This window comes from Prunus dulcis, chromosome 4 (genome assembly GCF_902201215.1).
Source record: "Prunus dulcis chromosome 4, ALMONDv2, whole genome shotgun sequence".
NCBI lineage: Eukaryota > Viridiplantae > Streptophyta > Magnoliopsida > Rosales > Rosaceae > Prunus > Prunus dulcis.
The window spans coordinates 4,764,725-4,788,981 of record NC_047653.1 but is presented as its reverse complement, the minus strand read 5'-3'; the positions used below and the strand labels follow the sequence as shown (position 1 = coordinate 4,788,981).

Genomic DNA, 24,257 nt, shown 5'->3' with positions numbered 1-24,257 from the left:
TTTATGCAATTTAATTTCTTTTTTAGGTCAAGTTATTTATTTTCTTCAAAACCTTTATTTTTATATTTATCTATATTGTGTGAGAATTGCAGCGGTTGGCTGCCTGAGATGGGGTTCCATTATTTATGAGGTGGGTCACATGCTCGTGTCTGGGAGGAGATGATAAACAGTCTAATAATTATATTGTATTTGTCCAATTATTCTTTTGACATATTCCAATATTACCCCTTGATTTTCCAATTATTTTGTACTATCCGTACTTAAGAGTACCCCTTAGAGAGTCCTTGGAACTCTGTGAATTTTGGTCAGGAAAATTAATCTTCTTCTTGCCATTTATTCACCCATGTTTCTCTGTTCCTCTGTGTCTGGCTCTTCTTCTTGGTTCCATGTACCTTCCATGTTGTGTTAATCTGCACAGGCCCTGGCTTTGTCTAACTTTCATTTTTTAAAGGGGGCAGCCGGACAAGTTCTTAGAATTATATATAAAAACGATGAGACCATCTCAACCTGTCTTTTTTACTGAAATTGTTTAACCCAAAAAATAACATCTTTTGTCTTCAGTTATCGATAAGAAAACGGACTTATAAACATACTCTTACTGTAATTTTATACCATAATTCTATATTATTTTACGTGTCATATAACGAATCTTACAAAGTAAGTAATTCGTTGTTCTTTTTAAATGAAGTTTGAAATTTGGATTGATTTATGATTTCTTGTTTTAAAGATTCAATCAAATCATACTTTACAAACGCATGCAAAAGGAAACATAGCAACTAATAATTTGATTCACAGCTCATCAACTGATAAACAAAGCTGCCAAAAACAGTGAGAAATATAGATCATATGACCTTTGAAAGGGCAAAGACTTTTAGGTGTAAGTTGGCATCCAAACTTAGTAGTCTTTGAAAACCTGTTCCTTTGATGGATACATTATTAGATAGGATTTTACTTGTTTTGTTTTTGAACACCCTTTCAAAAACTTATTTTATTTTATTTTAATGCAGAAAAATATGGAAAATAATTCACAATAATGCTTAGAAAGCACACCAGAATGTTAATGCAACCCCCCACCGACTTGATGATTCCACTACACCTCAATGCTTGTGATGATCACTAGCTTAATTTGCTGAAATTTTCTTTGTCATTGAAATCTTTCAATCAATCATTGTCTGGAGTGCAGAGTCTTACTAAATACAAGAAAACATATTTGGTTATAATAATCTAATCCAATCCAAGCTGAAGAAGAAGAAGAGACCCACAAAAAAATGTATAATTTAGATTTGATACACCAACAACCTTTGAATATTTTATCATAATTTAAATGGTGGGCGATTTCATGGATCTTTTTTGTCTTTCAATTGGTGAAATTGATGATGTAGTATTATTGCAGAGGTGGTTGACAAATCTTAGTCATGGATTATAGTTTTGATTTCTAATTGATTTTGGTCCAAATTCATAATTTCTTGATCTTTCCAATTTTGTTTTTGGTATATGGAAATTATTGAGTAGCCAAAAAAGAGATACAAAAGGCCAAATGCCAAAAATAAAATAAAAATAAAAATCCTCAACTACAACAAAACCAACCCATCCCCTAATAAGGAGCAGACCAACTAGCTAACAAACAATAAATTAATAGCACATCAGAATAACCAATAATGCAGAAGAAAAACAATTAATAACACTCGAATGCTCTCAAATTCGCAAAGGGTTTGTAGCTCAAGTATTAAGAACATTCAGCCATGCACTTGAGGTTCTAAGTTCGATTTCTTAGAGTTCGAAATCAAAAATTTCTGCCACTACAGAAGCCCATGTTACACCAAAAGCCCAATGATCCCAAAACTGTTACAACAAAAGTTTCTTTCTTTAATGGATCAAACAAATGCTGTGCAACGAAGCCCAAGTTAACATTTCAAGCCCACTTCTCATGCAGAAGACACAAACTCAAGCTCTTCACATGCAAATACAAAAGCCCAGGGAAAAAAAGCACTTCTGCCAACTGCCAAATTCCAAGCATCAATCAACACTCAATTGCCAGTCAAAAGCGATTTGTAAATTAACTTTTGGTGCTGATGGAATCCATGGTATGCCACTTCTTTTACATTCTGCTGGTGTGCATCAGGAATACTATGTTCTGGGCATCATCATGATTATGGGTCCATTGAAACCCCCCAAAAAAAAATATATATATATATTATCATGGGTCCTCTGGCTGGAAAGCTAAAAACAGGAGTAGTTGAGGATGCCTACTACAGCAGACTATAATTTAAGATGACCAATTTTCAAGCAATACGGCTATTTCTTGAATCACATATAATGATATAACAAGCAGGCCTATGTTAAAAATCTAGGTGCTACCGGTTATGTCAGCCAGTTGGTCATGGGAGTGAATATGCCTCATTTATATTCAAGTTCGAATCCTTATTTTCGTAAATTACATTAATATAAAGTAATTTAAACTATCGCTTGTATTTAAAAAAATGAAAATAACTAAAGCAATCAATGGGCAAAGTTTTTTTATATATCTATAAAGTAAAAGTAAAACCGCGTAATGTTTAAATTTTCAAGTAACCAAAACTTGGCCTCCTTTACGAAAAAGTTTCAAGCCACACTCATTAATTTAAGAGAACAATTAGGTAAAACAGTAGCCAGTAGCACCTGGTAAACATCAATTAAATTAAACTATCAAGTTAATTCTCATCGGTGGGCCATACATTTCAAACTCGTTGCATGGTAAACATCAATTAACATGAGCAAAGACAATAAATTAAAGAAATAAGGCTTATTATCACAAAACGTCCCTAAAGTTTACGAAACTATCAGATTGCATCCTTAATGTTTTTTTTTGTCATTCGTGGTCCTCAAAGTTAGCATGTATGATCACAAATGGTCCCTGCCGTTAGGTTCCGTCAAAAACTCCGTTAGTTTGCTGACGTGGCATATATGTATATCACAAAACATCCTTAAGGTTCACACACCTATCACAAATGGTCCTTACGAAATTTTTTTAATTTAAAATTCATAAAATTTTTGTTTTCTTTTTAAAATTTATGAATTATAATTATTTTAAAATATATATTAAATTTTAAATACATGTGACACTATATTATTGTAGATGTGGGCTCCATATATATGCCACATCAACAAACTAATGAAGTTCTTAAAAAATAATTTAAAATTCATAAAATTTAAAAATGAAAAAAAAACTAAAGGTTTAGGGTTCATAAATGGTCCTCAAGATTAAAATCCTTCTATAAATTGTTTTTTCATTTATAAATAATTTTAAAAAGAAAACCAAAATTTTATGAATTTTAAATTTTTTAAAAAAAATTCGTAAGGACCATTTGTGATAAGTGTGTAAACCTCAGGGATGTTTTGTGATATATATGTATGCCACGATAGCAAACTAACAGAGTTTTTGACAGACCCTAACGTCAGGGACCATTTGTGATTGCACATACTAACTTTGAGGACCATAAGTGACACAAAAAAACATTAAGGATGCAATCTGATAGTTTCGTAAACTTCAGGGATGTTTTGTGATAATAAGCCAAGAAATAAAACTAAAGTAACAAAGTACGACATAAACAAACATTTTAACGAAAAAAATTGATGATGACTAACATGATTGCTTACTTTGATTTGCTTGTATGGACAAACTACTTTTAAAGATGCCTGAATTAAATCTTGGTCTTACCAATGATTTGATATGCCACAATTAAATTAAGACTAGATTGGAAATTTATTCATTGTTTAAATTGTGCGTGATCAATTTAATATATTGTTGTGTTTGATCAATAGAAGATTTATCCATATTTAGCACATAATTGTTTTGTATTTTTGTTTATTCATTAATAATATACTATCGCTTATTTTCAACCTAAAAAAAAACTAAAAACGTCAATTTATTATAGTAAATTTTAGACACACATTGACGTTGTAGTATTTTATTTATTAAATATATATAGTTAAATTATCTCATAAATTTGTTTACGAAAACACCATAACATGTTTCGGACTAAACACCTTAATTCTCCTCAGAATTAACTAAAATTTGAGTGATAAAATTTCAGGTGAATTAATATGGTAGGGAAAAAATTATTGTTTCAACCGTTGAGGTTCAAATTTCAGGTGAATTATGAAAAGATCAACAAAAGAAGAAAAAGAGATTTAGAGGACAATAATACTGATATGCTAAATAAGAACAAATTGACTATACGCTCACGTCACACCAAACATTTACGCAGCAATTTCAATGCCGAAGTCAAACTAAGGTCAATTATCGTAATTTCGGCGAATAACGGGGGCAAATGCATGCCCTCCCTCTCCCGCTCACCAAATCCACCCCAAGCTCTCCCTCCATAAACCCTAAAACCAGACGGGAAATTAGAAAAGTTTCTGTTCAGAGGAAGACAAGCAGCTTTCCCTAAATTCACAGTTTTCTCGGGATTTTCGAACACTTTCTGACTGTTGATTTTTTCCAATCGTAGCATTATCAGTGGATTCAGCTTCTTCACTGGTAAGTAACTTTTTGGTACTTCCATTTTTAGATGTTTAAATTTTATTTTCTAATTTTTGTTCTGGAAATGATTTGGTAAAAGCTTAAGTTGAGAAAAGAAAGAATAGTTAAAAAGCTGAAGTTTATAGTTCATTTTGGTCTTTGAGCTCGTTTTAGCTCTCTCTCTCTCTCTCTCTCTCCGTATGGTCTCTTGGCTCTGTTTGGTCGCTGGGAAAATGGACGAAAGTGAAAAGATAAGATCGTTTTATTTCTCTTAACTTATGTGTTAGTAGAAATGAACAAAGTTGGAAAGACTAGAGTTAGGTACTCTGTATGTGCGTGTGTCTTTTGTTTTTAAATGACTTGGATACTGTTTTATCTTTTGTTTTCTTCCATTTTTGTTGGCACCAAAGCAGGTTGATTTGTAATTTGTTTCCCACTTTCAAGAAATTTAGTTGATTTGACAAGACTAAAATTATCATAACTTTTTTAATCGATTCTCAACTGGGTATGCTTCTGATATATCTTCTTTTTTCATCTGAAGTTTCGCAGTTCAACAAGTCTTGCATGGTACGTTGGTATTTGTTACGGCCTAAGTGATTAACTTTCTGGGGATTATACATTGTTAGTGGGTACTCTGTGCACTGTCTTGCTGGTGATGTTCTTTCTATATCTGTGAAGAATCTAAGAGGCTATGGAGAGTTTAGAAGTCATGAGTAATGGCGTTCAATCATGCAATGGAGGGTTGATGCAATTTAGCAATGATGTGAAAGAAAATGATAATCGGGATGTTGACCTACTTGAGGATTTTGATTCTTATTGGCAAGATATCAATGACCGGTTGACCATATCGAGGATGGTGAGTGACTCGGTCATCAAGGGTATGGTGAATGCAGTAACACAAGAGGCAGCAGAGAAAATTGCTGATAAAGAACTACAGGTGACTAAATTGAAAGAAATGTTACGTGTTTACCATGTGGGTGTTGATGAAAATGAATTGTTGGGGTCTTTAGCAGTGCACCAAGAGTCAAACAGATTTGCCAAAGAAGGTAACAAAGACAAGATACATCCTAGCTTTCTTGAAGCTGTTTTAGAGCATGATAGAATAGAAGAATCTTTGAGCAGCTTAAGAGGAGCAACTAAAGAGCAGTTCAAGAAGCTGAAGAGAGAAATTGATAGCATAAGAGGGCGTAGCTCAGTTAAGAGAATTGGTTCTAGTTCTCAGTTGTCGGGTTTGAGTGACATACTGCAAGATAAAGTATCAGACAGATGGATTGATGTGGATAGGACGCTCAATTGTCTAAAGAGTACAATAGAAACTAGCTATCAACAGGTGGAACAAATGGTTCGCTTGTCAAAGGCATCAGTATGTGAGTGGCAACAGGAGCAGGAGTTTAAAGCAGAAATTGAAGCACTTGTGATGACGAATTGTATTTGGAGTCTTGAAGAAAATTTTTTGGACCGGTTTTATGGTGATAAAAATGTGAACGGGCATGGAAGGATGAAAGAGATATCAAGCTTACGTCAGGAATTAGACACCATTTCTAAATCGCTCTCTGTTTCTGACATTGGGCAGCTATCTTCTCATGGATCCTTGGAAGTTGATGAAGAAAGTAGTAATTTTAAGAAGGGAGACCATCCCCACCGCAAGCTTTTAAACAATCTTAACTCATCATCTCCATCTCCGTCTCCATCATCATCATCATTGTCAACATCAACATCATCATCATCTTATCTTTGGGAAGAAAATGGCAAGCATGATGAAAATGGGAAGGATGATGAATCAGAAATAAATATGCAAAAAAGTTTGGATCCTATCCGGGTTATGCATATGTCAAGAGATGAATTGATCAATTATTATAATAATGAGATGACTAAGTTGAAGCGAAATCATGAATCTAAAGTGCAAGATATGATTGAACACCGATTCAGCCGCATGCGGGAATTGTTGAAAGAAAGGGGATCTTCTTTGTCATCAAAGAAGAATAAGGAGTTTGACATGTTGAGGAGGAGAATATCTGAGGTTATTTTTAAATTAGATGACATTCTTGTCGAAAATGAGCAAATAGCTACATTTGGTATCAATGAAGAAAGTCTTAGCGGTTTGAAAGACAGACTGGAATCACTCCTTTCAGAAAATCACCAGCTCAGAGATTTGCTTACAGATAAGAAGAGAGAAGTTAAGTTCCTTTCACAACAAGTTTCTGAAGCTGCAGAGAAAATGTCAGAGCACTCTCTGGCTGAGGCAAAGTTGTTAAAAACAACCGCAAATCTTAAGGCAGCTATAGAAGATGCACATATCGAAGCTTTAATTCGTGAAGATGCATTTTCTTTTATTCTCAGGGGAATAATGGATCAAATTAAATGCATGGCTGAAGAGTCACAAGTGGAGTATAATCTTCTGCAAGAAATTTACAAAAGTACATTTAAAGAAGCTGCACACAATGGTGAACCTACTAGCCAATGTGAAATTGAAGATTTGAATGTGGAGTCCATCATCACGCAAGAACTATATGTAGTTGTATTCAGAGAAACCGTGAATGATGCCGAGCAGAAACTCAATAACCTGAACATGAAATATACCAATGAAAATCAACTTCGGGTTTTGCTTGAGATGGAAAATCTAGACAAAAGAAAAAAATTAGAAGTTGAGGTTGCAAACAAAGAAAAGTTAAAGCAAGAAGTAATCTTTCTGGCAGAAGAAAAGGAGCAGTTGGCACAGGATGCAGCAGCTGCCTTGGAAAAGGAAAAGGAGCGATATGAATTAGTTGTTCAAGAGCTTGAAAATTTAAGGGCTGAGACATTTCAGCAACAGAAATTGATTTCAGAAAGTATTGAAGAGTCGAATGCTGCACGTCGTAATTTGGTTTTGGCATTGGAGCAAATTGGAATACATAAGGCAGAGATATGCAAGTTAGATCAGAAGCTTGAACTAGCAATGAAAGAGTTGGGGAAAGTTAATGAGGAGAGAAGGATGCTTCTTGATGTCAACCAAGAGAAGCACAATGCTGTATCTTTGTTTGAAGCAAAAGAAAGGGAGCTCAAGGAGCAATTGAAATCAGTAGCTGTCTATAGCCATGGATTATTGAAAGCGGTTACTGATTTTGAATGTAGAGTAACACAAGATATTTCAGGGAAATGTTCAAGGTACTTGCTCAGTTTTTGTTACCTATAAGTTATTTACCTCTAAATGCCTTTTGTGCTCTAATTCTGTGTATAAAATTGATTCCACGCTCTTGCATGATTCTTGAGACCTGTAATGCCTTGTAAATCTTATAGGTTGTACGTGTCTACTTTCAAAATCTGCATATGCATGTACATCAGTTAAAAGATTTTAATTTTTGAGTGCCTAGAAAGAGATGGGTATGAGAGCAGAAATGATATGTATCAGATCAATTTGCTTACTTAGTTAACCTGTAAAGTTAGCCTTGTAAGTTCTCAGTTTCTGGAATGGAATGATACATATAGAGAGCACCTTTTATAATGTTAATGTGATTACTTCTAGATGATTCCTTAATTTATTCTTTAGCTAGAGTGATCCAGCTAGTTGGTGCTAAATTTATTTAGCATCAAGGACATCTGGATTCCACTGGCATTTGCTATGCAAAAAGCTAATGTACCTGTGACTTTGTTTCCAGGTTGAAGCGTTTGAGTTCTCAATCGCATTCACTTAAAGAAAAAGCTAATGTACTTGTAAGAAGAGGGTCGCTATACAAGCAGAGATTTGAAAGGAAATGTTCTGATCTCGAAAAAGCTGAAGCCGAGGTATGTACAGATAGGTATTATGCATATTTCAACTTGATGTTTAGCCTCAGATTGTCTTTCATGCTATGAAACTCATGTAAGTGAATTGTTGCTTGCATATACTTATGGGAGAAAATACTTTGAGATGCTTTATTGGATGATAGTGGTATTTTAAATATAATTGGAAGTTATCTTCCATTACTGGCCCTGATTTCCTGTCTGTTTCACAGTATTAAGCTTTAGTTTGTACTATAAAGTGTTATTCTTCATACATATACTTTTACTTGGCTATTTTTCATATATATATATATATATATATATATATATATATGTATGTGTGTGTGTGTGTGTGTGTGTGTGTGTGTGTGATTATGTGGGACACTGAATCTGGCCTTCATAATTGTAGAGTAAGACATTGCATTGATCAATAAGAATGCGGTGTCCTACAGAAGATGTTTATATCTCTTTCTCAATAGCATCTATCTATCCAATGCAAGAAAAATAGAATAAAAAGAAGCGATGAACGTGCAAATATAATATATAATTATATATATATATATATATATCTCTCTCTCTCTCTCTCTCTCTGTGTACGTGCTTCAAATCACTTGACTATGTACTAAATATGTAATTCATATGCACACGTACACATTTTATGAGGTTTTACTACATAGAAAATTATATTTTCTACTTCAAAAAGTCCTGGAGTTAATGTGTTTGAAGGTTCAACTAGATATATTTTTAGTATATGGTTATAAATTTTTTTATTACAGATAGCTTTCAAAGTTTTTATTCCCTAGGTCATAAAAACATTAAAAATGGCCTATACCATGTATTTTTATACAGAGACCGTAATAAAATTGTAATTTTGTAGCATATATAACTGATTATATTTCATTGGATTTCAGGTTGATCTTTTGGGGGATGAGGTGGAGACACTATTGAGCCTTGTTGAAAAAATATACATTGCCCTTGATCATTATTCACCAATATTGCAGCATTATCCTGGAGTAAGATGCTTCTGTTCATTCGTGATTTATCATATATATACTTTTCGTTTATATTTTTCGGGTACCTGTGTGCAAGGATGAAATGTTGATTTGGTGGAAATATCGGTTGTCCGTATTTAAGAAAATATTGATGTCTGTGAAAACAACAAATAAAATTATATGGAATCAATGAAACTTTACTTAAAAACATGAAAATTGTGGAAAAAAAAACTTTAAAAATGGCACACTCAATCAATTATTCATCAATTGCACTGGTAAATTTCATGCACAAGTGACAAATCTATGACATTAAAATGCCACCGATGGCAGCTTTAACACTGGGGTGAAAAGGCATCTTTAGTTCATTGAATTTTTAATCTTTGAGAGCATTTTAAAATCTAAATTTGCATGAAATAAAAGTAACTACCACTTCATATAACCACTTTATGATAAATTACACACTTGATTCACAATAGACTATGCGATTATATAATTACATCTTAGTTTCACTTACTAGATTTCCAATTACATTAAATAATACTAATTAACACTTAATAAAACTAAGTCAATATACATTACAAACCTAATTTACACTTTATATGATTATAGTTTGTATGGCTTGTCAATCTATGAAGGAATTAATTGTGGTATATGTCTGATGTGTCAATAAGATACTCTCATAAACTAGTGGGAGGAATGCTTGATGTACAGAAAAACCATCCATGTATTTATTCATCTTTTCCTTGTGCTTTGCAGATAACTGAGGTCTTGAAGCTCGTAAGAAGAGAATTAAGGGGAGAAACTAAAACAGTTTGATCTCCCCTTTTGACTAGGTAAGGTTTCAACTGTAAGGATTTCGTTTGTGCCGCATAACTGCTATAACTATATATGTTTTTTTTATTTATTCATTTGATATTGTTTGCTAACATACTTGATGGTCACTGTATCTTTTGTGTCACAGCAGTATGTTACTGGAGTGGCATACTGCAGTGGTTGTCAGGCAACTACGTTCATCAAAACCACCAAAGAATTCAAGTAGAAAATTTGATGAAGAGAGAGATGCCGAAAGGTTTTCAACAAATATTGGCAGCGTTACATAGTGAGCTCAGTTTTTGTGAAATATAGTTTCCAACATAATTCTTTTTTTTCCTTGGAGCCGAGGTAATCCTCATCTTAGTGAACCACAAGTTTCTCCTCCTTCCCTGGGTTGAAGTTTTTTGTTCCTCGCCTGTTCCGTACAGGTTTATAGTCCGTTTTGTTTCTTTTGTATATGTGCCAGCAGAAGAGATTTCTTTACATAGCATCTACATGTTCATTTCATCTATGTTGATATGAAAGCCGCATACCACAAAGTGCATACAATTTCTCTTGAACACTCCAATTAGTTGGTGAAATTTCTATAGCAAAGGAAAGCTATTAGCTAACCTGATGGCTACACGATTATTCAATGTGTTACTGATGAGCATCTCTCTCTCTCTCTCTCTCTCTCTCTCTCTCTCTCTCTCTCTCTCGATTTGGCTTTTGCTAAGGCAACAATGGGGAATGCAGATTGATTACCTAACCAAAAATCTAACTTTTAAATGGGTACAGATTAATCATCATGGCATATGAATTTAAGAATCGTATACACTAACAAAAAATATTATTAAAAAAAATCATAGATTGCTAATTATATATTGCCGCTGAGATATAGCCTCTCCCTGGACTTGGTCTCTTCTTATTTTTCCGGTTGTCGTCAGTGGAAATGGCTTCTTCCATAAAATAAATACTTTTGGTATCTTAAACCTGCAAAAAAAAATTGTGAGGAAAATTTTGAAATCCCAATTAAGGATCATTTGTTTTAGGAGAGAAAATAGGATACCCGGTCAAATTCTTTTCTTTACAAAATTGGCAAAGGATCTCACTGGACATTTGAAGCATTTGTTTTGAGACTGAGTGTCTGACACTTGTACTTATCCACTGCCAATCTTCTCTTATTTGAACACAAGCCACAACCATCTCTGTGAGGCGAGCATCTGGAATTCCCACCACAACAGCACCATTTACCCCTGGATGTTGTAATAGGATTCTCTCCACCTATATCATTTTTTAAGAAGGAATAAAATACCCTTTTCCGAATTGGTGTAATTTAGAACAAACGATATCTAGATTGTATGCGCCGGTTATATATAATTCCTTTCACAACATACATGTAGGTTTCACCACAAATAAGCGCTCCCTCAGATGTATTGTGAAAGAAGCTAATACATAACCGTTGCATACAGTAATTTCTCATACAAATTATGTCATTTTTCCCTCATTAGTTTCTGAACAAAACAAGAACAGAGGTCAATAAAACATATGATCTTACCTCTTCAGGGTAAATGTTCTCCCCTCCACTCTTGATTCGACCATTTGCTCGTCCGATAAGCCACACATTACCAGAGTCGTCAATTGAGCCAATGTCGCCTGTGTCAAGCCATACTTCATCGCCGGAAAGTGATGCATTTGGTAGACTTCCTTGCCAGTATCTAAGCATCGCATGTGGGCCTCTGGTTAAGATCCTCCCCACGTGAGAAGAGCCATCCCCAGAGATCCTTAGTTCTACATGAGGAGCAGGCTTGCCAACACAAATACCTCTTTCTTGGTGAACTGGCTGCAATTTTCTTCCATCAATCCCCGGGTCATACAGGGTCATGAAGGTCAATGAAGAGCATGTCTCCGTCATCCCTTTGGTTATTAGAAGGGTAACAGGAGAAACGAAATTATAAGTAGATATATAAGTTTGCAGGTCAGATTTCTGAGGTGTATATTATAAAGACAGGTTTAGGGAAAGAGGCACCCACCATAAGCTGAGAGGAGCTTAGCTTGTGGGAACAATTTGATGGCAGCCTTCGTAAGTTCACTTGACAAACCTCCACCTCCATTTAAGATCTTCTTCACACTCTCCATGCCTTTCCATGTCTCAATCCCCCTGACAGCTTTCAGAACCAGAACTCAGAAAACCAATGGCACAAGGCACAAGTACAAGGCTTTGCAATGCATGTTGATCAATCCTTTTCACAGAACTCGTAAAATACGATACCTAGTAAATGAAAAATTAGAATGCTTTCCGAGTGGGATTTTCTCCACTCTCTAAGCACACTATCATAAGAAATCTCCTCATACAGCCTTTCTTATAAGGAAATTACCATTACCTGAATTTGATAACAAAATCGGCCATCATTGCAGGAACGGTGATGAGAGTAGTAACCTTATGTTGCTCTATGGCTTCAAGGGCAGATTTAGCCTCAAACTTAGGTATCAAGACATGGCGTGCTCCAATCATTAGCATTGCTAGGGCTGATGACAAACCACCAATGTGGCACAATGGAGCTGTATGCAAATAAACCTGCAATCGCCGCACAATTAAACATTGCGAACTCATTCAGTTTCTTGAGCTAAACCGAATTCAACCCCGCTTTCATGCGAAACTCTAATCTGAACATCCTTGACTAATTGCAAACTATGAAAAGAACACATGCATACATCATCCTCACCGTAGCCAACAATGGCAATTTTTGCTAGGGACTGTATAATAAAAGCTGAGTGGCTTATGGCAACTCCCTTTGGCCTTCCAGAGGTTCCTACATAACAAGAACAAATAAGTAATTAAGACAAATAGCCCAATAATCTTACAACTAATATCTAAATTTTTTCTAAGAACAAATAAACAGAGTAGAGAGCTCGTACCAGAAGTGAAGCATATCATCACAACCCCCTCAGGTGCCCAGGAGTAATTTAATTGCGCGTCCCCTACGGAATCCTTTTTAATCGTTTCAGTATGTAACACTGCCCAATTGAAGAATGAAGAGTAATATATATCTTAACCAAATTGGTAAACCAAAGAAATGCTTTATGTTTGTTACAATATCTAAATGAAAAATCCATGTCTTAGAAACTTCATACCATTACTTGAAGTCCTTATGAAATCCGAGGAAGGCGAATCCAACGAAACATGCCGCCTCAGAGAAGGTATATGATGAAGTTGGAGCTTAGAATACCAGGGGATACAGCTTTCATCAGTCACCAACATTACTGGCCTCACTACCTCCATTGCCAAAACTGCCTCTTCATAGCTCTGCGATGTGTAAAAGTACAACAAAAATGTTGGGTTACATTTGGTTTGCATGGCAAGTAATTCTCAGAATTACAGTTTTGAAGTTTACTTGCGTACCCATCGGTAATTAAGAGGAGCAGCTATGGCACCAACAAATGCAACGGCTAGTAACCACTCCAAATACAACTCACTGATAATATTAACAAGAAGATCATATATTAGTATACTTTTTATATACAAGCGATAGTCTAAATTACTCTAAATTAATCTACTACGTCGTGGCCAATTGGTCTAACCCGCGTATGCAACCATATGTTAGTACTTAAGAGTGTTTTCAAAAAGCATTTTTGGTGAGCAAGTGAAGCAGAACCTGTTGAAGGCAGCGATTGAGATGACGTCGCCGGAGCCGAGCCCCAGTTGGAGTAGGCCTTGGGACAGACCCATGACACTCTCCACGAATTCCTTGCCGGTCTTTCGCCGGTTGCCAGTGACAGTGACGACGGAGTTGCCCCGGAGAGTTGATAGGAGGCTGAGGCATTCGCAAATGTGGGCCTCTGAGAAGTTGCCCATTTTAATGGAGTGTAAGTTGGGAATTTTCCAAAAGTCCTGTTTTTGTGAAGCTCTACAGGTACTCGTTGGAAACAAAGGGCGGGTAGAGAGAGCTCACAGCAGAGCCGAACGTCATTGGAAGACTGGATTTCAAGTTATCTTATCTTGTCCAAACACGTGGATAGATATTATTATTATTATTATAAGAGCTTACTGCTTAAGGCATGCATAAGCATAATGATATGCAATAATGCTATAAATAAATCCCAACGGGGCCCAACCCAAATGTGAATTATGATAAACATAATTTGGTAAATAAGTTTGGCAATTGGAATAGAGGTATTTCTTGTGTGCAGAGGTTTGGTTTTTCTCACATCCTTGTTGAAGGTGGTTCACAAATTTTATTTCGAATATTACAACATCACTATGTTTCTTTTTGATGTGTATATCATTTATTTGATTTCGCATTCTCAATTATCAATATATTTATCGTTAATTTAATTTGATGGCAAACGCTACGGGCTAATATTGGTCACAAGTTTCATCAACCACATCTTTGGTTTTCCCATTTTCCTTCTTCAATGACTTGTAAAACCCTCTTTGATGTAAAGTCTTTAGGGATCTTTATTAGGATCTTCTTTGTGGTTTTGTTTTTGACTTCAAAAAGAAAATTGTAATAGAAGTGTTAAATCAATGATACGTACTTGACCGTCAACCTATCCACTAATGTACCAATTGTATATAATATTAATTGTACGGTACGATGGTTACAAAATTAAAAGTTTGATTTGTTGCAATGGTTACTATTTCTGTCAATATCTACAGTAAAAGTTTGATTTGTGTCCCCTTTCTTCGAATTAAAAGAAAGAAAAAGGAAAGACAGATGATCATTGTGGCATTGTCTTTGTTTCAGTGAAGATGGAGATATTTGACCCAAAAAAAAAAGGAAGATGGGGATAGCTAAGGGCGTTCACTATCAATGTGTTATGCGCAAATCGAATCCGAGACCCCGTTTGGCTTTTTTTCAAAGAATAAGTAACTTAACATCAAAGTTAAGCTCCAGATTAATAAAAAAAAAAAAAGTTAATTCCCCCAGATAATGCTATATTCTTAGTGGTAATGCATGGATAAAGTTAGGCCATATCCCATCACGTATAATAAAGCAAAATGACAAACTACTGTTGGCATCACAGATGAATAATGCTATTCTTATCAGCTCCGGAAGAAAGATAAGACTATCCTTTTGAGTCTAAATCCCATTTTTACAATCACTCCAAAATAAAACTTAAACATCAACAAGAAGCTTTACAAAAATACAAAGCAAAAGCTTCACCCTCACAAGTCATCAGTCAATAGAAAAATAGTTGCTTCAAAATTTAATTCCCACCCATCTTTTTCTGTCATGCACATTAAATACTTTCAAGATATATATATGTATATATATATAAGTCAAATTTGAACTTAAGTAAAATATTCAGAAAAAAATTACTAAACTAGATACAAGAATTTATACAAAGACGCAGCGAGCTGACGTATTAGCTTCACGAAAAATATGTTTGATATTCCAACTCGAAATTCAACATTTATTTTTTAAGAAATTATGTTTTTTTTAATAAAGACGTGGTGAGCTAAGTTAATATATTAACTTCACGAAAAATATGCTTGATATACAAACTCGAAATTATGCTTTTATTTTTTCTAATATTTTTACAGAGTAAGTAGAAAGTAAAAAGTTTTTGAGTGAGTTTATAAGTGGTAAATAGTAGAGGACAAAAAAGCAAGCGGCGATAATAGGACCAATACAGTCAATATATAGTAGACTTTCTGTGAATTCTAAATTGTAATAGAGAGAGGTCATTGCTCGCTTCTCACTGGTCTCCGACAGGCGACAACGATCACACGGTTTTCCGAATTCAGACAACAACAAAAAAAAAAACACAATAAAACCAAAAATAAATAAAATTTCACGTCATCAAACAGTGTAGTGTTTGGTGCTCATACTCTTATAAAACGACGCAGTGTGTGTGGACCTAAAGTCTCTGGAGACAGAGAGAGAGAGAGAGAGAGAGAGAGAGAGAATGGTGCTTCCCATGGAAATCGGGGTAGCGATCGTAGTGTTTCTGATGGCGGTGGCGATGGAATCGGACGGTCGAGAGCTGCGGCCGTCGGATCACGGACTCCTATACCAGGGCTCGCCGCCGGCAAGCGCGAAGTCGCCGACGGAAGTGAAGTCTTTCTTCGTCGGGGGAGGAGGAGGGGGAGAAAATTCGCCGACGGCATTGCCGAAGGCGATGAACTCGAGCGACTCGTCGTGGTGGAATGGCGTCGTCGCACGTGGCGGCGGCCACAGAGATCACGTGAAGGATGTGCTGTTGCTGGCCAGTTTGGTTTGTGGGATTACAGGTGTCGCTCTGTTTGTGGCGTCTGCCTTTGTGTATCTGTTAAGGAACCGAAAGCATAAATCATTACCATCATCAGCGTCATCATGAGGTAATGATCTCTATTATGACAACTAGTGCTTCTCTGGATTTCTGCTCCATTTTTTTCTTTTTCATTTTTATGTTTTTCGTGAGTGTCATGTGAATAAGCTTAAGAGGTAGATCCTATATGACAGAGGATGCAGAGGTCCAATTTTTTTTTTTGAGTTTGCTATTTGCTAATCCACACAATCTTCTCTTATCTGGGTGTAATCAATTAGGAAGCATTCTCTGTTCTAGAGAAAATTCTTTTTTTTTTCTATGAATGAGGTGGGAATACGAAGAACTTCGGACCTCTTTTAACATTAGAAAATGAAATATTATTAGACCAAAAACTAATTGGTTTGTTTTATAAATGTTTTAAAGAAAATTGTATTAGTTGGCTTCTATTTGTACTACTATAATTACAATTATCGTGAACTTGCGGCTTTTTCTGTGTGACAATAATCCTATTTGTACTATATTCATTGATGATCGCCTCTCAAGATGGACTCTATCAATGTATGTGAAACCCGCCTTTATTAGAGAGGTGGCTAACAAAGTAATCAGTAAATATGGTCTAAATAGTAAGACCCTGATGTTATTGTATGTCCATTAGCATATCCAGTGTCCACCCTTATAATTTTAAATGAACAATGTTTTTGCCTTACTTACATGCAACGAGGTATATATTTTTTTCTGTATATACCATTTTGTGTTTGTTTATGTCACAAAAAGATATACACTAACGTATGTCTCTCTCATGACTCAACTTCAGGACTATCTCGTGGTATCTACCAAAAGGCTATTTTATTATTATTATTAGCACACGTAAAAGGATGGAAATTGTCGGCTGGTATGGTTTTAATCCAGCTCACATTGTTGACTTGAGTTAGCGTCTGAAATATGAGAAAATTCAATATGGACTTAATAATAACCTGCCATGAATTTGATGATGATGGGGTCCTTATCTTATAAACCATAATGATGAAGAACCAAATAAAATGGTTAATTGCGTCGAATATTTGAAAAAGAACTGGATTCTTATATCTTTTTTCTTATTTCAACAATCAAACTGCCATACAATTTCAACTCACCATGGCCATTGATTGCTTTTCGTTGAATAAAGCAGCCTGAATAAATCAAAGATTTGGTTCAACTTGTGCGGCTGTGCCACAATACCCTTCTTTTCTTTTTCCTTTTTGTCCTATGGTTGGGAAGGGTAACTCTTTCCTTTTCTTTTCCTCTCCACTGGGTTCACTCACCCTCATTACAAATAAATATCACCCAAAAAAGGGAAACAAAAAAACCCTACACCTTTCTTCTACAACCATAAAACTACAAGACAATCAGTGTGGATTAAGGCAAACCAATGTGAATATTTACACACAAACAAAAAAAGAGAGAATGTGCTTAGCCAAGTTGGTTAGAGCTAATGTTCTCCCCACTCTGCAGCCGAGTTCGAATCCTCCTTTCCGTAATTTAGATTAGATTAAAGTAGATTATCGCTTGTATAAAAATAACAATAAAAAGATAGAAAAAAAAAAAAAAAAGACCAATGTGAATATGTGCTCATGCTCTGGTTTTTGTCAAACGATTCACAAATAAGAGAGAACTGGAATTTCTATAAACAAATACAAAAGAATGGAGACAAGTGTATGGTGCCATTCCATACAAGTAACTCAACCAAAAATTACAGATTCTTATTAAAAATAAAATGGGAAGAATAAAGAAATTATTTACCTATTGCTCAAGAGGCATCCACTCTAGTTCTAAATCTATTTCTCCACATTCCACATTCTGGAGCTTGAGTGTCACCTCCTGTTTTACCTTCCCATCAACAATGTTAACAGTGCTATCGTCTACGAGGGCATTGTCATTTGACTTCAGCCATTTTCCAATTTGCATGTTCCCAAACATTCCTGCATCCCCAAATGCCATTGCAGATGTTATCAAGGGCTGAAGATCAACCTCTGCTTCTCCCATTATGTCATCAGCCGAGAACGTGTCATGATCAAACACCCGCTGCAATGTGGCAACCGGAAACATTCAGTTTTACATGAGAAAAAGGCAGAGTAAAATGACACGTCAATATTACATGAGAGTTTCCTGATCTTTGGCATATAGTATCTGTAACGGAAAGACATAGATATGCGTACCAACTGTAAAGCTCCATATCGCTGAGGAACAGACAGCATGAGTTCTTCATTCCAGACCGGATTCAAGTTACTTTTTATTATAGTCGTCTGAAGAGTCTACATTATCACCAACATTACCATCATCAAAGAAAGAAATATCAGTCTGGACTAATCACAAATTGAATTATCTGATTAATATATCATTTCACAATATATACATGGGTTATTACGTTTAATCAAGTCTAGCCAACAAGCATGCATCAACAGCCTTTTTCTTTGAAATTTTACCCTCAACTTCCTTGTTATATGCAAAAACCAAGTATATATGGAAATGATTAAATCTCTCTCTCTCTCTCTCTCTCTCTCTCTCTCTCTCTCTCTCTCTCTCTCTCATGTGTAGCGGATTCTGAAGCTTCATTACCAAGTAATAAGCAATAGTGAAAGAATACTAACCTGTTGCCCAAGAGTCAGGATGACATAAGGATCACTCGTCATCATATCTCGAATAGCTAAATTTGTGCCTCTAATCACCTTTACCTTCAATAATCCAATAAATTCTACCATACCTTCCTGTAACCAATTTCAAAATATAGGCCAAAGTTACATTGATACGCATCACGTACTAATTGTGTTGTTATTTCTACCAAAAGCAAACATGGACAGATACAACATGTATAGTTCAACAAGTTTATATCCCACTCTCCCAACTTTTATGAATTTTCACCTTAATTCTTGAAGTACATAATTGAAAGGCAGACATAACATGCGACAATACTTACCGTTTTCTGCGAAGAATTTGAACGAAAACTATCGATAATCTTTCTAGAAAAACTACTTGATTGGAGAGTGTTCTGAAGAGAGTTCTTTCTAGAAGGACCTGAGTTGATCCGCAAGCTAGGTTTCAGAAATTCTTGAGCCTCATACTTTGACCTACATGAATATGTAACTACTCTTAATATCTGAAAAGTGACCCAACAATTGAAACTGCTCAATGGGAAATCCTAGAATTCTATAGCATAACTAACCGGATGAATTTTGAGCGTTCCTCGTGACCAGCATCTGGTCCAGGCTTTGAACATCCATCTGGAATAAAAGCCTCATAAATTGCATTAGCAGAAGAATTTCCCCCAACTTCTATCATTGCATCAATTTCATCATCAGACCATTCATCCAGTGTCACTGACAAAACCTGAAATAATAAATATCAATCAATTAAGCAACATTTGACTGATTCGCCTGCAAGCCTGAAATAGTTCTACTGTGGGTATCACCCTAAAAACAGAAAGAAGAAGGCAATCTGAAAAAACTATAAGATTTTTTGGTAAAAGAAATTAAATAAACTTCCCCAGTTTCCTTGTGATGCAATTCAATCAACCAAGGATTCATGTCGATAATTAAATTAACTTCCTTGATGCAAGCAGATGTGATCAATCATTTGCATGTTCCTTTTTGGTCAACAGATTTCATATCGTAAATAACAATCAAGCTTCTGACTGTTTCTTTAAAAGTTAGTTATATTATAATTCTGCGACCAAAACTCCAAATTATGACTGTCTTGGTGCAATACAATGAAAACTTAACTAGTACACAAACTTTGGTTTCATAATACCTATTTCAGAAAGAAAAAGGAAGAGGGGGAGGGGAGAGACCACTTAGTTCAGGGCCAAGTGGATGGACATGTGTTGTCATCTTTGTTCATGACATAACTGCTGGTAGTAAAGAAACGGCAGGTAGAACATACATGTGGTTATCAGCCTATCCCTAACTAGTCATCTGTCATGTTTTTCTGCTGGAAAATTGTTTCCATTATAAAAAAAATTAAATTGGAGGCGCATCCAGCAATCAGGAGCCCTTACCTTTGATATATGAGTACCAAGGCTCCTATGCACACCACAACATTTTAAGCATATAAAAACTCCGATATTTGCTGACCTGCAAATGAAGTTACAAACAGATTCCTTAATATCGAAGAAGTTAGAAGGATACGGGAAGTGAACTTTCTTAAGAATGCATGGTTATTTTCAATTTTCTTGAAAGATATGTGTCGGAATTTCGGATGTCAACTAATAGCTTTACAAACACACTCATCTTTAATCTCTTAAGCTTACATGTGAAACAAGCATGTCCTTAACAACACAGTCTTTGACTTAGTGCCTATACAGACACTGACACAAAGTACATATACATTCTCAGGGTATCAATGGGGAAAACTTACGCCCATTTAGGATCTGGTGCACCACAATCAGCACAAGAGCGATTATCTTTTTGCAGCAATAGATCTTTTAATCTTCTTTTACCTGTATAGCATATACAAGTCATTCACTTTCTAGATTAAAGTATTAAACTAAAAGACATAAGCCAGATACACACAGATGCGAAAATGCTTACATTACTGCCCAACAAATATGGAAAGTACTTAAAAACAATCTTTCTTTTCTTACCAGAATACTAGATGTAATTATGGTGCATAATTCATAATATGTAAGGTTTTCAATTTGTACGAAATAATATTTCTGTTTCCTTTGCTTCGAGTATTACAAGCATACCTGAGGCAGGCCTCCCCAGTTCCATTGGACGGTGATTCATTGCTTTGCTAATAACCTACAATCATCCAATGATTGAAGCCTGTTCTTTTCAAGTAGTCAGGACGAAGTGGCCTGGAAAACGGAAAGTTAAACAACCAATCTGAGCAAAAATGATTCCGAAAGCGAAACAAAGACACCTGATACCACCCCAAATGAAAGCCTCAAAATTTGAACTTCTTTAGCATAAAATCTATTGGCCAAAAAACAAAAAGAAGATAATATTGCAATTCCAGTATATTTCTTAAGCAGCTAATTCCGTGGAGCTCATATGCAAGTAAAAATAAGTTTGAAAACAATGAAATTCCAAATACCACTGTGAATATGCAATATAACCATGGATGTATGTTTCATATCATTTGAAGTTGCCGATTGTTGAAACATCCCCATCAAATTCAAAATGAATCTATTGGTCAAAGTTACAATATCTATAGTTTGGCTAATAAAGCTTCACAAATGGATAAAAACGGGTAGAATTTTATTTTGCGGCAATATTGGCCACGCAAATTTAAAAAGATGAAAAAGGGGATCAACTAAACTTTGGGTAGGCACAGTTTAGTGAAATTGTTGATTTTCTCAGGTTCCAAATGATGAAAGCTCCAATCAAACGTAATAAATTAATCATTACCAAATCAAAACTGAAATCAACAATGAAGGAATGACAAAGTTTTAATGATGGGTTCATTCAAAACGGATAGAAAGTACCATTAAAGGTGGAAAACTGGTCCAAATCAGAGGTTCCAAATCTGCTACCATTCACATAGAACCAGAAAATGAAAGAAACCAACATAACATATGAAAAAAAAAAAAAAAAAAAAGCTCACCTGACAAAAATAATTAAAAGATTCAGTGAAAGATCTATGAGAGAGATGACATATTACCAGTGAATTGAAGAAATGAGAAATGTCCTTTATAGAATGATTCTTCAGAGAAAGAACCAGCACCACCGAGAGAGAGAGAGATAGAGAGAGAGAGGATGATTGTTGAAACAACTGTGTTTTGGTTTTTTTTTTGTTTTTGTTTATATATTTGTTTTTTATTTTATTCTAATGAGGAGAGGTCAGAGAGAAGAGGAGGGAATTATTATAGGATAGAATAAAAATCATGAATGCCATATGATGATGGGCAGTTCAAAATTTAGAGGGACTGCCACGTCACGCAGCACAAGATGCGCCTTCAAAATAAAATATTTTATCTGTTTCTCCAAAAACAGCTAATATATTTTATCTGTAAAATAGTCTGGCATATTGTTCAGACAAACAAATCAGCTAACGAGATAACAAAAACAAAAATAAACAAATTAAGCTATAATTAACCTAAAAACATAAACAAATATATATATGTTGAGATAAGATAAGATTATTGAAGATTTAATCATCTTTACACTGACACTATTAGGTGACTAAATCATCAGTCTATTTTGTTATAACATATATATTTATCGATGTTTTTGAATCGATAAATATATAGACGTTATAAATCGTTTACAAATATTTATGATTAGTAAGTAATGAATTGGCCCCAGGATTATAACTCAATTGTTATTTAGCTTCAAGGAATTTTCCAGAGGCAAATCCAACCGACTAGTCCTCCAACCTCAAAATTTTATTTGTAATATTTAGGTTTGAGTCACTGTCTTTCTAGCAATTGGTTCGATGATTGACATTCTAAATTAAATTCATGGATTAGTTGTCCTTTGACTATAGTTTCATATTCATAAACAGTCATTTTCTTCTTCTCCTTTTCTTTAAGCAAAATAAAATGTCAATGTGTTAAAATAATTTATAAAAGACGTGTGGACAGACAAAGCCGCTTTGATTTTACATGAATTCTAACCTGACTGACAGTTGCCTATGTTGACATAATTTATAACTTTATATTTTGATGACGGTTGACATACTCTTATCATATTTCCATACCACCTTATGTGGCAGATGAGGTGGACATCCACATTATTTAAAATTATTTAACTTTTTTTTTTCTTTTATAATTTATTAACACTTAAAAAAAACTGTTAATTAAATTTTCTTTATTAAAATACACTTCATTAATTTAATTGACGTGTCATATGATAGGGACATGCCACATCATGTGGTATAGAAATGTGGGATAAAAATATGGTAAGTGTAGCATTACTCTTAAAAGCCGAATGTGAAATCAACTAGTTATTAATCTATTGATACTTTCATCTCAATATTATAAGTGATTTCACATTCAATTTCCTCTCCTCGTTTTCATTTATTGAGAAAATCTCTTATTCAACCGTTCTATACGAAAAATCTTTCGACAATAATTGATCATGTGATTAGCATGCGAGAATTTAGATATCGAAACTAAGTTATATAAGTCAAGTATTGAATTGAGACCTCACTAGTAATGTTAGATGGTAACATGGCTTATAATCATCCTTTTCTAGGCTGCAATCACAGGGATGATGACCCATTCACTTAATGCGGCAAACAAACTTAGGCAATTTGCAAGGCATCAACCAATGGATTACACTGTTAAAGATAATGTGTACATCATCAATCACTATAGTCAAAAGATTAAAGTCTTAATAGACAAGAATAAAATTACATACATATCAATATAGATCATCAATCACTATTATACTAATTTTTAATAGAATTATTAAGAAAAAGTCATTTGTAAAGGATTCATTAGTGTAGTGGTTTGGAACAAATGTTTTCCCAAAAAAGATTCAGGGTTCGAGTCTTAACATCCGTTTAGTGTATGTGAGTCTAATTTGTTATCGCCCATATCAATAAAAAAGATTCTATAAACAAAAGAAAAGGAAAAGAAAAGACAATTTGAATGTTTTTGGAAAATTACTCTAAGAATAAGTACGCAACCACCATATTAGAATCAAGTGGACATTTGAAAATGCCTTTAGAAGGTGGATATTATGGGTTTATACCCTCTCCTTTTCCAAAGTTAATTAAATAGCAAGCCTCAATGCAATCAAAAGCTGAGTGGGAACAAAAGAACAATTTATATAAAAATAATAAATTAAAATAAAACATCAACCAAGCTGTGGCCACTTCCAAACAAGAACCACCTAATGCCAAGTGTTATTCGCGGGTTGTTGCATATAGGCATATAAATTATAATTAAATATTGAGTATCAATTTACATATACTAATATTGAAAAAATATTAAATATTTGAAGTTTTTCTTCTTGGTTTAGATTTCTCTGCATTAGCCTTACTTCTCCACAGATCCT

At 34.7% G+C, this 24,257-nt stretch overlaps 4 protein-coding genes across 8 annotated transcripts; 2 read left to right on the top strand and 2 right to left on the bottom strand.

Annotated features, from left to right (window-relative positions):
• Nucleotides 1–4,345: 4,345 nt before the first annotated feature.
• On the top strand, nucleotides 4,346–10,686 carry LOC117624471 (WPP domain-associated protein). 3 transcript variants are annotated; one of them, XM_034355746.1, is made up of 6 exons: nucleotides 4,346–4,519; nucleotides 5,051–7,645; nucleotides 8,137–8,263; nucleotides 9,151–9,252; nucleotides 9,988–10,064; nucleotides 10,193–10,686. In XM_034355746.1, the coding sequence occupies exons 2-5, from the start codon at nucleotides 5,193–5,195 to the stop codon at nucleotides 10,045–10,047; spliced, it is 2,742 nt and encodes a 913-aa protein (XP_034211637.1). In that variant the 5' UTR covers nucleotides 4,346–4,519; nucleotides 5,051–5,192; the 3' UTR covers nucleotides 10,048–10,064; nucleotides 10,193–10,686. The 3 variants fall into 3 exon arrangements, with proteins under 3 accessions (XP_034211637.1, XP_034211635.1, XP_034211634.1); XM_034355744.1 differs by having other exon boundaries at nucleotides 5,043–7,645; nucleotides 10,196–10,686; XM_034355743.1 differs by having other exon boundaries at nucleotides 5,043–7,645.
• A 94-nt stretch (nucleotides 10,687–10,780) lies between these two features.
• Nucleotides 10,781–13,935, bottom strand: LOC117624472 (2-succinylbenzoate--CoA ligase, chloroplastic/peroxisomal). 2 transcript variants are annotated; one of them, XM_034355748.1, is made up of 10 exons: nucleotides 13,680–13,935; nucleotides 13,427–13,499; nucleotides 13,159–13,330; nucleotides 12,943–13,041; nucleotides 12,739–12,836; nucleotides 12,408–12,601; nucleotides 12,057–12,184; nucleotides 11,582–11,940; nucleotides 11,178–11,307; nucleotides 10,781–11,016 (listed from the first exon to the last, which is right to left on the bottom strand). In XM_034355748.1, exons 1-10 carry the CDS (start codon nucleotides 13,877–13,879, stop codon nucleotides 10,967–10,969), a joined length of 1,503 nt encoding a protein of 500 aa, XP_034211639.1. In that variant the 5' UTR covers nucleotides 13,880–13,935; the 3' UTR covers nucleotides 10,781–10,966. The 2 variants fall into 2 exon arrangements, with proteins under 2 accessions (XP_034211639.1, XP_034211638.1); XM_034355747.1 differs by having other exon boundaries at nucleotides 11,093–11,307; nucleotides 13,680–13,932.
• A 1,760-nt stretch (nucleotides 13,936–15,695) lies between these two features.
• On the top strand, nucleotides 15,696–17,271 carry LOC117624914. Its single transcript, XM_034356438.1, has 2 exons — nucleotides 15,696–16,348; nucleotides 17,093–17,271. Exon 1 carries the CDS (start codon nucleotides 15,937–15,939, stop codon nucleotides 16,345–16,347), a length of 411 nt encoding a protein of 136 aa, XP_034212329.1. The 5' UTR covers nucleotides 15,696–15,936; the 3' UTR covers nucleotide 16,348; nucleotides 17,093–17,271.
• A 604-nt stretch (nucleotides 17,272–17,875) lies between these two features.
• LOC117626469 (ADP-ribosylation factor GTPase-activating protein AGD12-like) lies at nucleotides 17,876–22,136 on the bottom strand. Of its 2 annotated transcripts, XM_034358181.1 has the most exons (10): nucleotides 21,916–22,106; nucleotides 21,740–21,780; nucleotides 20,999–21,109; nucleotides 20,668–20,749; nucleotides 20,309–20,384; nucleotides 19,478–19,641; nucleotides 19,232–19,382; nucleotides 18,906–19,022; nucleotides 18,474–18,569; nucleotides 17,876–18,339 (listed from the first exon to the last, which is right to left on the bottom strand). In XM_034358181.1, exons 3-10 carry the CDS (start codon nucleotides 21,036–21,038, stop codon nucleotides 18,058–18,060), a joined length of 1,008 nt encoding a protein of 335 aa, XP_034214072.1. In that variant the 5' UTR covers nucleotides 21,039–21,109; nucleotides 21,740–21,780; nucleotides 21,916–22,106; the 3' UTR covers nucleotides 17,876–18,057. The 2 variants fall into 2 exon arrangements, with proteins under 2 accessions (XP_034214072.1, XP_034214073.1); XM_034358182.1 differs by lacking the exon at nucleotides 21,740–21,780 and having other exon boundaries at nucleotides 21,916–22,136.
• Between the last annotated feature and the right edge of the window lie 2,121 nt (nucleotides 22,137–24,257).